The sequence below is a fragment of the Malaclemys terrapin genome, chromosome 9 (assembly GCF_027887155.1).
Source record: "Malaclemys terrapin pileata isolate rMalTer1 chromosome 9, rMalTer1.hap1, whole genome shotgun sequence".
NCBI lineage: Eukaryota > Metazoa > Chordata > Testudines > Emydidae > Malaclemys > Malaclemys terrapin.
This window is the reverse complement of record NC_071513.1, coordinates 54,479,441-54,492,959: the sequence shown is the minus strand read 5'-3', so window position 1 is coordinate 54,492,959 and position 13,519 is coordinate 54,479,441. Positions and strand designations below refer to the sequence as shown.

Genomic DNA, 13,519 nt, shown 5'->3' with positions numbered 1-13,519 from the left:
GGGATGGTAGTGGGCATGGGAGGCGGGTACTGCAGGCCATGGGAGGCTGAGCCTCCCCAAACAGCCAGGCATGGCCCTGTCCACGCTCCTCCCTGAGCCTCCCTCCTGTTTCCCACTCTTCCCCCTGGCCTGGCCTGGGGCTATGGTGGACTGGCCTGTGGCCCAGGACTCAGGGCAGCTGGGGCCGGTGCTTGGGCTACCTGGCGCTGAGCCAGCCCGCCCGGCACTCTGGGCTGGGGGCACTGGGGCTGCCTGCGTGGCACTCCGAGGCTGTGGGTGCTGGGCCAGCTCGCCCGGCACTCTGGGCCTGGGGGCGCTCAGGCAGCCTTGAGCTGGGGCGGGAGGAGAGGGGGGGCGGTGGCCGCGGTGGGGAGCTCTCATGGGGGAAGGGTGTGGTGGAGGGGGGACCTCAGGCAGAAGGGGCAGGGCCAGGGCTAGCCTCCCTGAATGGGCAGTTCACGCACCGCCCATGGCAGTGGGAGAACTATTTACACCACTGGCCAGCCCGGGGACGCAGCAGTGGCACAGGGGAGAGGCAGAGGAGGGGGCAAAACTCTGCAGTCAGGGAATGCGAGTCCTACAGTCCGACTCCCAGCAGCGCACGACAGCTACATCCCAGCTCCATCCCAGGAGCCCTGGCGGTACCTGAAGGTGACGAAGCTGGTGTAGATGAGGGGGAAGAACACCACGCACAGGATCACCCTCCAGAGCCCATTGTCCACGCACAGCTTCCCCCACCAGACTTTTGTCAGAAAGGCCTGGGCGTGGGAGAGGAAGGAAGGAAATCAAGCTCACATGGACCCCAGAGCTGGCCCCCTTCACCTCTAGCTCCAGCATGGCTGATCCCAAACAGAAACGTTGCCGTGGCCCAGCCCGTCCCCGGCCAAATCCACGCCCCTCGCATGGAGGGCTCAGTGAGTAACCCAGGGCCTGCCCACAGCTGTGCCAGATGGAAGTTGGCAGAGATTGGCTTGCTGAGTAGTTCGCTAGTCTGGATGGAGCACAGGGACCCTGTGTGGCTGAGGATCAGCGAGTGGCCACCAAAGAGCAGAGGAAATGGACTGCGGGCAATGAAACAGTGCCGGGGCATTCAGGGCAATCCAACAGTGAGTGCGATCTCCTGTGAGGAAAGCATGGGTGTCCAGGGAGCCCGCATGCCATAGCACGTCCCCTCTCTCAGAGAGCAGGTTCATGGGCTCTGCCCTTCCCAGGTAGCACGGCACGGGATCTATGCAGGTAAAGGGTGCAGAAACTCTCAGAGCACCTGGTGGAGCCCGAGCTGCCAAACGTGCTCCCCTGGCTGAGCTCAGGCAGTGGGAGACAGTGCTGGGGGAGCCGACACAAGGCCCTGGCAGTGGGGCACCCTCCTTTGGGCCCTAGCATGGGGCAGGGAAGAGGTAGGTGCCTCCTCCCAGCCTGGAAACACACCTGGATGCCTCCGTGGGACACAAAATTCATGTTCTTGGCCTCCAGCGCCAGCTGTAAGCAGGTGGTTTTGCCCCAGGCCTCCGAGACGCGGATGAGGAGCTTCTGGGCTCTCTCCTCGTCCTTGCGGTAACACTCTGTGAACACGCCTAGCAGGGCAGAGAGCAGAGCCAAACGTGGGCAATGGGCCGAAGAGAGGCTAGTGCCCAGCGTGGCTCTACGCTCCACTCAGAGAGCCCTGTGCCTTGGAGGAGACAGGCCATTCCTGGGGATGGGGCCAGAGGCAGCGCTGTTCAGCCCGGCCCCAGAATATTTTCCCGAGAGCTTCCTGTCCTTTGCAGGGCCCTGCTGGCCCAAGCTTCAGGGGCAGGCTGTGTGCACCTGCTAGGCTGGAGATCTGTCTCTGGAATAGTCTACTCTGTCATGGCATGTCCAGCTGTGCTCTGAACCGATTCCTGCCAACCTCTGAGCCCAGCACTCGTCACAGGCCCAGCCATTATGTTGCACTGTGGCTTCTGCTCCAGCCTCTCCTACTTGGTATCAGACACATTTCCTAGCCCCCAAGCAACAACTTTCCAAACAAATAGCCCGAGCCCAGATGTGTGTACCAAAGACCCTGGTCCAGGATCAGCACCCCCGGCATACCTAAGGCCAGCCAGCCAAGCATGGCTTTGTCTCACAGATGCCCAGGAGATAACTATCTACCTCTGTGTACCAACACTCCTAGCCTGGGGGTATCCGACACTGGTACACAGCACTGGAATAGCAAGGCCCACAGGATCCCCCCTTGCCCTGCCTGGCAGCTGGACTGTGGAGCAACATTCGTCATCGGAAATCACCAGCCATTGTCCCCAGCCAGAGGGAGGGGAGGTGCCTGACGCCAGTCGGAACCAGGGAGGGACCAGGAACGGACTCAGGAAAGAGAGCAGTGGCTCCAGACAGAAGGAGGGGCTGATAGTGCGACGCTGTTGTTGCTGGTGAGCTGTTGGGAGTAGAGATTGACTCTGGGATCTCTGGAACTAGATACAGAGCACTGCACTGAGCGGGCACGGCCTATGGTAACAACGCTCACCGATGGCTCGGTGCTCATACTCCTCTGCCAGGGTCAGCATTTCCTCCATGCTGTCCGTGTCGTCCTCCTCCTTGGACAGCTCCTTCAGGATCTTGCTGCAGGCCAGAGCCCCCGCAATGCAGTCCTGGCTCTGAGACAGCAGGGGACAGATTAGCCAGAACAGGGACCTCCCATCCTGGGAAGCCAGCAGAGCCCCATTGTCTGCTGAAGGGAGAGGAGCGGGACATCCCAGGCTGAGTGCCACAGAGAAAGGCCAGCATTACACAGCAAGGCTGGTAGTGACGGCAAATGGGGCTCCTGGCTAGGCAGGTAATTCCAGCCCCTGCCCAGGCTGCAGTGTTCCCCCGGACTGGGGCCAGGCGCTGCTGTGCCCTAGGGCTGCCCAGGTCTTTGGACCATTGCTGGGGAATGCTGCAGTGGTTTGTCATTTAAAGGGATGCTCTTTCCTGCCCAGAGCTCCTACAGCCTCCATGCGCTCCTCACCCTGTCTGTGGGCATCTCAGCACCTCCTCCCTTCCTGCCCAGGGAACTGGGAGCACCCTGAGCTGGCCTAGGACATGTCACCACCACCCACTCCGCCTGCTGGGAAGGGATCTCTCCCAAAGGCCTACGGCTCGCTGTTGCTGATGGCCTTGGCCAGTTCTACATGCAGCGGCTGCACTAGCAACACAACCCAGACTTGGAGAGGGGGGCTCTCTGTCCTCTTCTAGTGGCTACTCCTGGTAAGAGACTCATGCTCGGTACAGTTCTCAGGTAAGGACTTCCACTGCTGTGGGGTCTCGAGCTAAGCAATCATGTGGCTTGGCCTAGCTCAAGAGAGCCTGGGCACAGTGCCGAGCAGCAGGCGTGGCCACTTGCTGCCATTACTCCCTGGGCCTGCACTGGCGCTGGCCCCACTCGAGAGCACATATCCTACGGGTCCTAGCACCATAACTCACTGCACTGCTCTGTGCTCGCTTTCATAGGGCATTTTGGGACAACCTGGCTGTCCCTCCTGGGGATTGTGGGTGGAAAAGGTCTAGGCCCAGGACATTCATTTCCTGGCCAGACCCGAGCTAATGAGCTGTAACCACGCAGCGCTGGAAGATGGGGTCCCCCTCGTCCTAACGGGGACTGAGGGCTGCTCTGTTTGATGGAGGCAGCGTGTTCCTGGCGTGCCTCTGCTGAAGCTGCAGATGATGGTAGGTTCAGAGACAGCCTTTTGCCCTTGCTCTTACAAGAAGGAGGCCTGAGCCCAGCTGATTCTGCCCTCCCCTACAGACCCCTCCCCTTCCGCACTAGGTCACAAGCACGGGGTGGTGATGACAATGTGGGATGAGTAGCAGTGGACCCCAAACTTGCACAGGAGGGAAGCAGCGTTGCCTGAGCTGGGAGTCCGTGGGCTCGTGGCAGACACAGGCAATCAGCACTGAAGGACCTGGGTTCAACTCTATCATTGTTAACAGTGACCTCGGGGAGTTGTTGGGAAGGGTCCTCATACCTGGGCCCAGATGATTTCTGCCAGCTCCTTGCGACTCTGGACAATAGCCCAAATGAGGAGGTCCCTGACTGGGTCCATGGTGAAGGTGACCCGGCCGGCTGAGCGCTTGTAGAGGGAGCGGAGACTCACTCCCTGCACCTGCGGAGGACGGCAGAGTTAGACCAAGACTTCGCAAAGAACTGACGCTCGCTTGGGGCACCCTGCTGGCACAGCAAACTGGAGCCCTGGGAAGGGGGCAGGAAGGCTGCAGGCCATGGAGAAAGGAGAGACCCAGTGACAGGGGACCAACGAACTGGTGTCAGTGCAGGGGCAGCTAGCTAACTTGCTCTCTCAGCTTGTGGCAGCTGCTCCATGCAGCTCTCAGCTCACAGCATGAGACTCTGCACTAACAAATGCAGAAGCAGGGGAGCCAGGCATCTGGGGAAACCACGTGAGGAAATCTGCTGGCAAGTTTCCTCCACAGCTACCAGGATCTCCCCTCCCTGGCCCCATGGACTTGTCCTGTAAACACCTGGGTTTCCCCAGGGCATGGAGCCAGGAGCACCTGACTTAGGGAGTCTCCCCTGCCCTGCCCCTTGTTGGGACAGGGACAGCAGTGCTGTGTGGGTGGGACATGCTATTGCTGCCAAAGGGTGTGTCACAACTAACCCGCTGTGCAAGGAGGAAGGCCATGGGGATCAGGCCCCAGGAACAGGCCAGGCAATGATCTGCCTACAACAGCCACATTTGGCTTTCAGGTCATTTCTGTGGGGACTCAGAGGAACCCACCTGAGCTGAGGAGGGGTTGGAGTTTTACAGGAATTTAAACCTGTCTTTAGCTGGAGAGGAACAACCAAACAAATACAAGGGCTTGTCTAGAGCAGGATAGTTTACACCAGTGGAGCTACACCAATGTACCTATCCCAGGGCCAGCTCCTGCAGGCCACACATGGCCCCGGGTCCAGGTTGGTGTAGTTACACCATGCCAACCTGATAATGGATTGAGAGCTGTGCCAGCATGAGCCTTCCTTCGCACCAGTGCGGCATTAGGAGTCAGCCCTGGTTGGAGGCACATTGCTACACTCCCACCAGTGCAGATCTCCCCAGAGCCTTCAGTTGGATGTCCCAAGGCTGGGGTTTCTCAAGTGCTGGCCAGTGCAGAGATTGCTCAGGTGCCTGGTTTGAAACCTGCCCGCAGTCCTGGCCTCGCCAGCTGGTGTCCTCTCCCAGCAGGACTACCCCCTCAGCTCCCCACCCCGGCGCAGGGAGATCCATACGTTGAGCTTGATGTGCGGGACGGCGATGGAGAGCCGGTGCCTCTCGGCGTGCTTGGGCTTCGGGTACAGCGGCTGCGTGGAGTCGCCCAGTAGCTCCCTCAGCACCTGGGACACGTGGTGCAGTTGTATCCCCGGCACCTTGGAGAAGGCCGAGCGCTCCTTCTCCTCCACCAGCACCTTCTGCAGCTTGCCGTGGAAGAGGCTGGAGGGCGCCATGTTCTCGTAGAGGTAGATCAGGGTGTCCCAGGTGACGAACTCCTTCAGGCGCACGCCCTGCTCCAGGAACAGCTTCACGAAGTCCGGCTTGTTGGCGATCAGGGCGGCGGCCATCACGGGGTGCAGATCTGCAGGCTGGCAGGCCAGAGACAGCGCGGTCATTGAGTGATGCCGCCCTGCCGATTGGTCCCAGGGCAGGGCACTGAAGCAAGTAGCGGGCATGGGGCACCGCAGCAAGCCCGGGCAGGGGTCGCTGGAGCAGAGGAAGTAGCCAGCAGGGGAGGCAGAGAGACAGGGGAGGGCATGGACAGGTCGACGCAAGCCATGCATAGCTCACGTCTCCACTGCCCGTAGTAAAGCAAAGTAATTCTGCCCCCTTGGGCAGAGTTCCGCTCCTCCTCTGCCCCTGAGCCACTGGCCACCTGCCCCTCTCCTCTACTCTCAGAGGAGCCGTGGCTCAGGGGCTACTCTGCCCCACTCGGACAGCAGCTAGGCAGGGCGATCATCCCCTTCCCTGCCCAGAATCCAGTGGTGTGGGGCTGACCAGCTCCCTCCGGCCTTCCTCCCCTCCCCCCAGGAGATGAGCACTTTGTTTCTGCCTGTCTCTCCTGACCTGGGGCCCTGCAGGATCAGCTGCCTGTGTGACCCAGCCTGGATCCCTTCTGTACTGGGGGAGCCGTTACAGCTGGCCAGGTATTTCCCATCCTCGGGGCCAGATTCTTTCAGGCTTACTCACGCTAATACCCCTCCGACGTGCAAACCCGCCGAATTCAATGGGACTCCTCAGGTGAGTAAGTGCTGTGCCGTAGTGTGCACAGGGGTTGCAGGCTGTGGTGATTTTGGTAGGGCATGGAATCCTCTAGCTATAGGGGCTCTGCAGTGGCCATCCATCCCCGGCAGGACATTAGACCTACGAGTGGCCGTACTTCCATGGTCAGAAGGGTTGGCACTCTGGAACTCTGCTTTCCTGGCTTTTGGTTCTTCAGTGGCTGAGATGGGAGCCCCTGTAATTCTCTGATACTTCTTGTCATGCAACTTCAGATGTTTCCATGGAGAAACTCCTTCACGTTTTGTTTTCAGGTATGTGTGTGTGTGTCCTTTGTTTAACCACTGTTTGTCTCCAGACAACATGGAGTGGCATGTACACCTACAGCTGGTCAGGAATTTCTCAGTTTGATGGGTATCTCACCAAGAAATGCCAAAGCATCAAAATTGAATTTTTTTGCAGGAACGTATGGGTTTCGATGGAAGATTCCTCACAGCTAGGATGGAATTTCTGGTCCAACCCAGAGAACCTGGTGAGTAGGGCATTCACCTGGGATGTAGGAGATCCAAATTTAAGTCCCTCCTCTGCCTTATTCATAGCAGGGACTTGAACCTGGGTCTCCAATATCCCATGTCTTAACTATTCTGGGTGCTTGGTTGCTCTCAGTCTCATGTTTTTCATGAAAAACGTCGAAAGGTCTTGGGTTTGTTCCAATGTGGAATGAAAATAGATTTCAAAACCTCAACATTTTTGCAGAACAGAATTCTGAATTCCTGGCCAGCCCTCCTCCCATCTCTTGGGTCCCACTGGGCAGCTGAAGCCTTCTGACAAAATATTTGCCAACACGTCAACCTCTGTAAACTACTTCCAATTTCCAGTGGAGTCAAGAAAAATTAAAGGGAAGACGCAATTTTGCCCACCTCTAGCTTCTGCGCAATAAGATTGCAAAACAGGTGTGTGAGAGTGGAGCTGGCTTTGCTTTTTTCCCCACCCTTCTCTCCACATGAATGTTGTGACATCGCTGAGTACATCAGCAGGAAGATGCACAGCTCAGAGAGCTGAGCCATGCATCCAGCAGGCTTGCGATGCACATAACTGAGTGCGCAACAGGACGCTGGCATCTGTGCCAGATTTCTTGGCAGTGGAGTGGTAAATCATTTGGAAAAGACAGATATTCAGACTCTAGAATACATTCCCCGCCCAGTCAGCATTTAAAGGCCGGTCACATTTTTGGCCTGAGCAGCTTGCTATTAGATCTATGGATAGGGCCCTTCATTTTCTTTTTTTATTGTATTTAATTTTTCCTGGGAATTTATCAGTGTTTATTACTACACCAACAAAAACAGGTGAAAATCGGTGGAAAAAACATTAATAATTTTTCTGGGTAAATATTGGGGTTTATTTTGGTGGATGGAAGGACAGGGGAGAAAAATATTCTGTAGCTTAATGCTTTGATGAAAGGAATTCAATGTGGTTTGCTGCAGAACAAAAACAGAACACAATGCTACCTCTGAGTTTAAGGAAACAATCTCTCTCTAATTAAGGCTATGGTTTTGTCACGGAGTTCGTGGAAGTCACGGAATCCGTGACTTCCAAAGACCTCTGTGACTTCAGAGGGACCCCCGCAGCACCCCGTCGCCACTGTGGGGCAGGGGGACCCCAGCTGCTCCCTGGCTGCCATGGCAGGGCAGGGGGATTCCCACAGCTCCCCACTGCTGGGGAGGGGGAAGGGGGACCCTGCAGCTTCCCTCCACCACTGGTGGCAGGGGGACCCCGGAGCTCTGAGCCCCCACTGGTGGTGTGGGGGCCCCAGAGCTCCCAGCCACCCCATAGCTGCCCAGACCCTTCCCATTTTATCATGGATATTTTTAGTAAAAATCAGGGACAAGTCACAGGCTTCTGTGAATTTTTCTTTGTTGCCCATGACCTGTCCCTGACTTTTACTAAAAATTTCCATCACAAAATCTTAGCCTTATCTATAATCCCCAAATAAACTTTTCATTTGAATAAACAGTTTACTGTTGTAGACTTAGAACTATTAGCCTATAAATAGTTACATTTAATAATTGGGCCACACCATTTGCAGCTCATACACTCAACTTCATCCTTTTCTCCTGTTTTTGGTTTTTTAAACTTTTGAATCCTTCCCTGTGTTCTGAAACATATTCTGATACAGATTTTCGTTTTCTTCCCATTTTAGTGTGTCAGATCTTTAAACCGTTATCTGCTAACAGCTTGACATGTGTATGTGGTGGGCATGAGTCTCATCAGTACGTTCAGATGTGCGTGCGCATTTCAGAGCTTGTGTGCATGCCCATTTATTGTGTGTATCTTCTAGACTAAGAGCCTTACTTCAACAGGCAGCTTTGCATATACACACAGAATAATGTATTCTCGTAATACAGCTATCTCATGCAATATACTGTATTTTCTTAATAAAACAAGTTACTTTTTATATTTGAATGATACAAAAGTAGGGTGAAAACAGGAAAAAAACAAATAATACTTTTGGTAAAACCCGGGATTTTTTCTGTAAAAATTGATTTAAACTGAAAACGAAGGGGCTTATCTATGGAAAAACAGGGCATTACAAAGCACTGAATCCTGGGTTCCCCACCTGTAGTTCAGACTCACATCTACAAGGTTTGAACAGAGTAGCTGCTTCTGGCAACAGAGGGCCTTAAAGTGGACGGAAATTGACCCCTGAGAATGCTCCCTATGCAGGGGGCTCCTTGGCCAGCATACGAGGCCCTGTAGTAGCCCTGCTGCCAACCCCCAGCATAGGGGGCAGGTTGGAGGCACTCTGGAGGTGTGCTGGACCCAGGCTGGCACGCATTGCACTACGGCTAGTCTCTGCTTCTCAGGGCAATCAGGAGATAGGAAAATCAGAGTGTACGTTTGAGCAGGCAGCCCTGCACCAGTGTCCTGACCAGCCTTGGCATGGCTCTGGAATAGGAGGGAGGCAAAGGTGGCATAAAGCCCCCCTTAGATCCCACCCTCCATCCCTGCCCCAAGCACCAGGGCAGAGACCTTGGGGGCTTTTTGCCTTCTGCAGCCTGGGGCATGAGTCACTTGCTGGTTTGAACTAGTGTAAATGGGGGGATTCTCTGTAACTTGAAGCCTTTAAATCAAGATCTGAGGACGTCAATAACTCAGCCAGAGGTTCTGGGCCTACTACAGGAGTGGGAGTGGGAGATTGTGTGGCCTGCAATGTGCAGGAGGTCCAACTAGGTGGCCATGATGATCCCTTCTGGCCTTGAAATCTAGGAGAATACCTGAAAATCAGACTCTCTGCTCCCCACCTGCTGCTGAAGGCCAGGCACAGCCAAGCGCATCTCACCTTCCATTCATGGTCATCTGTGAAGATTTCGCTGCGAGCAATGTCCACCCTGTTCCAGGCCACTGCCAGCTTCAGCTGGTGGTCCCAGTTCTCGTGGCCAAAGTGGTCGCGGTTTCGGGAGGCTGCAGCCAAAGTCACATACAACAGAGTGAACTCCGAGGCTGGGCTGGGCTGGCCACATCGTTCTTACCTCCCCCAGAAAAGCAACATCCAGAGCCGGGCCCCTTGATGGAGAACCAGCCAACTGAGCAGAGCAGCCTGCCCATAGCACACCCCAGTGAGCACAACAGGCCAAGGGCAAGGGAGGCCAATGAACCCTGGGTAAAAGACACCAGAAGACATCCCATATTGGCCCTTCCTTTGCCATGGCTCCTGCCCTTTTGGTCTGTTGGGAGCCATTTGCCAGGCCGCTACATCTCTCTGACTGCCCCACACATCCTATGGGTGTGGGATTTCTTGATGGGAATCCAGCGCATGTGCAGAGGAGAAACAGCACAGTCGCTTTGTTCTGAGAAGCAGGGACTGGTACAGAACTTTGGTCTTTGGCAATGTGCCAGGAGTTCTCTCCTTATCCCTGTCCTGAAGAGTTGCCAGCCTAAGAAACAGCAGAGACCAACTGGAAGAGCATTATGGGAACTGGCCTGAGAAGGAGCTGCTTGGGTCCCCACAGACACTGGAGCAGGATGTCCCCCACCAGTGAAGTAACCAATGACGATGAGCCGTAAGGGGAAGGGCAGGGACATGGGTGACTCTGCCCTCATGTGGGATACACAGGGGGGACTCTTCTGACCAGCAGAAGAGCATGAAAGAGTGTTGATTGTCTCATGAGAGATCAGTGGTTGTTTTAACAGCGATCCCTCCAAAAGCAGGGTCACACGTTCCCCTGGGCCTGAGTGAGCACAAGGCAGAGAGGAACGGATTAGTGTAACAAGAGCGAGGGCTGGATGATCTGTGCACGGCACTAGATAATGACTGGGCAAATGTCTTCCATTCAGACAGTGCCAAAGCATCTCAAAGCGCCTCACAGCCTTCCTCTGGTGAAATGATGAAACAGCGCCTCATATGGGGCGAGATGCAGCAGCACCCCACAGGGACTGATGATCTTTGGTCACGCTCAGTGAAATCACTTGGGAAATGAATTGACGACATCCCTGCTCCATCCTGTAGTAGGAAGAGAGCCTGAGACACAAGCCCTTGTATTAGAGGCCTGGTATGAGGTCTGGGCTAAGTCGTGATCAAAACTTTGCTGTTAAAAAAAAGCAAAAATTAGACTGTGAGCTAGAGGCAGGCCCTGCTCACAGAATTTGGCAAGAGCAGGGCTGATATTGCAAAAACACACATTCCTAAGAGATGCTAGGCACAGAGCACTCGCGCAAACACATTCCAGAAGGGTGGGACCAGAACATCCCGATATAAAGGATGGTACAAAAACATTCCCCAAAGATAATGGGAACACACTGACCCCTTTTAAATGATATGGTCAGGATGACAGTACATAACAGAGATGTTTTGACTGAAGCAATATGTAAAAGGTGATGGGTGATAACTAGCCACATTAGGGGGGCAGTAACTAACTATATTAGAGGAGCAATACGTAACTTGTTTGTATTAGGGTATAAAGATGTATTTTAGTGGGAGTTTTGTTAGTCTCTAAGGTGCCACAAGTACTCCTGTTCTTCTTTTTGCGGATACAGACTAACACGGCTGTTACTCTGAAACCTGTCTTTAGTGGGAGTGTTTTTGTTTAGCCCAGGAAGGAACAGAAAATCCTGCTGTTCACTGAGCTGGTCCATTGTTACAGGCATACTTGTATTAGTGGTCCAGTAGAGTTTCCGGGATACTAGTACTGTGCTTTGTTGACAATAAACTTGGCCTGATGCCTTCGTACCTTAATGGATTTTGAGGTCATTGGGCGGTTCGCTCGAGGTCTGCTGTGCCAACTTTCTGCGCAGAGCTGGGACTGCACACAGGGAGAACACACACGCAGCCAACATCTGTCCACACATCCCTTTCCTCTGCATATATCTCACTCTCCCCCACGCAGCCCACAGGGAGTGACAGCCAGTGCACTCAGCACCATGGCCACTAAGGAGCAGCTCAAGCACTGGTGAGCACATGGCCAACTCTGGTGTGAACTGGCAGCATCCTGATGCCAGGTGGCAGGCATGTGACCACCCGTCTCCAGAGCAGAGCCAGGTAATGCCTTCTCTGCCCCTCACCTTTGAGCAGTGCCTGAAGAATGGCCACGTCCACATCTTGCTGGCCATCTTTGCCCTCCCGGAAAATGGTCAGGAGCTGCCTGCTCCTCACTATGTCTTGGATCTGCAAGGAATGGCAGAGGATCAGATGTCCTGCAGCAGCAGCATCCCTTGCTGTGCCACCCAGCTCACGTGGGGTTAATGCTCTTCCTGAAGATTCTGGCGGGACCACCCAGTGCAGTTAATACCTTGCTCCTGCCTTGGCTTCTGCCTTGTAGCCCATTTGACGTTAAATCCCCATCTGCCATGGACACTTGTTACCCCTCCCAGCCCATTGGAGGTTAATTCTATGACTTCCGTCCCAGCCAACAAACTGCAGGCTGAGTCCCTGTCCTTGGAATGCACAGACAGCCTGCTGCTTGCTAGAACACTGTGGGTTAAATTGTGGCCCCACTGGAGTTGATGGCAAAACTCCCGCTGGCTGCAGTGGGACCAGGATTTCACCCCGTGTGTTCTTGTCCCCAGCAACACTCCTGACCCCTCTAGACACACTCATCTTTCATCCTCTGGACAATTTGCACAGTGCACGTAGTCACTTTGCTCACACAGATGTCCACTTGCACACACAAACAATGGGGTTTTGCAGGTGCATCCAGAGTGAGTGGTGAGTATGGGACAGAGGCTCCCTCTCTCCGAACAGTGGGGTGCATAGCTAAGGTCTGGAATGCTTCCCCAGCATCATACATGGGGTCCCACTCCTCAGTGGCTGTGTGGTAACTGCAGATCCCAGGAGGGGTGACGCATTGCCCTCCCCATGTATCTGAGTGCTCTGGGGGATGTCAGCCAGCATAGCAGATAGGGTGTAAGCATCTCACCTTTTTGGTCCACTCCACGATCTTGCCCTCAGTGAAGAGCTCATAGGTGTCCTGGAAGAGGATGCTCAGTTTCTTCTGGATCAAGGAGATGGTTATCTCTGGAACAGGCCGATTGGCCACCTGCGCAATGACATCGGCCACACGCCCGGACCCCTCCACTATCACGCATGGGGTGCCATTGGTGATCGCATTGTAGATTGTCTGCAACACAGAGATGCGGGGCTTGAGGGGCTGACCCAAATCCACTTCAATCAATGGGAGCCTTTGCGTTAACTCCAGTGAGATTTGGATCAGGCCCGAGGCACCCATGCTTACACACAGTTCACCATTGGTGGCTTCTCTGCATCTCCCACCACTGATGGGCTTCAAGCACCCCCGGTGGTCCTCCTCCACTCAGGCTAAGGGAGGGCTCCCTAGCATATGGCTCTCTCGGCTTTTCTCTGCGCTGGGGATTTCCAGGGGGAGCCATCCCCACAGTGTTTGCTCCGTTGTTATTTAGAAGTCATTGGGTGAAGTCATGGCTTTAGCTTCCCCACACCCCGGCAGTTCTGACTTCCTGCCTGACCTGTCTGGGAGGAGGAAGCTGCGCTCTTCCCCTTCTCTCCCACGTACTTACATCGAGCGTCCCGGGTCCTCCCTCCAACACTACACAGACGATCGGGATCTTGATGGCGACTCCTGCAAGGAAGCAGGGACTCAAGTCAGCTCCATTTGGACGCAGACCTCTCACAGATCAGCTGCCCTGCTAAGTCAGCCAGCATGGATCTCTCTCAAAGAGCTACAAGTAGAAGACAAGCCACGGGTATTTCCAACCCCTGCCAGCTTGCAGAGCAGCTCCCAGAGATCAGCTAGCAGGAAGCACTGGCCAGAAGGGCAGGAATGGTTTGCAGT

At 54.8% G+C, this 13,519-nt stretch overlaps 1 protein-coding gene across 3 annotated transcripts in view; it reads right to left on the bottom strand.

Annotated features, from left to right (window-relative positions):
• Positions 1-13,519, bottom strand: part of TRPM2 (transient receptor potential cation channel subfamily M member 2) — a 64,050-nt gene that overhangs the window by 27,480 nt on the left and 23,051 nt on the right. For 2 of the 3 annotated variants that reach the window (XM_054040524.1, XM_054040525.1), the window contains 9 exons: positions 13,245-13,306; positions 12,629-12,829; positions 11,775-11,877; positions 9,556-9,677; positions 5,234-5,584; positions 3,978-4,115; positions 2,498-2,627; positions 1,429-1,574; positions 646-758 (listed from right to left, as the gene is read on the bottom strand). In XM_054040524.1, the coding sequence (XP_053896499.1) occupies positions 646-758; positions 1,429-1,574; positions 2,498-2,627; positions 3,978-4,115; positions 5,234-5,584; positions 9,556-9,677; positions 11,775-11,877; positions 12,629-12,829; positions 13,245-13,306 (1,366 nt within the window). The remainder of the gene's footprint in view (positions 1-645; positions 759-1,428; positions 1,575-2,497; positions 2,628-3,977; positions 4,116-5,233; positions 5,585-9,555; positions 9,678-11,774; positions 11,878-12,628; positions 12,830-13,244; positions 13,307-13,519) is intronic. The other variant, XM_054040526.1, reaches the window with a different exon arrangement.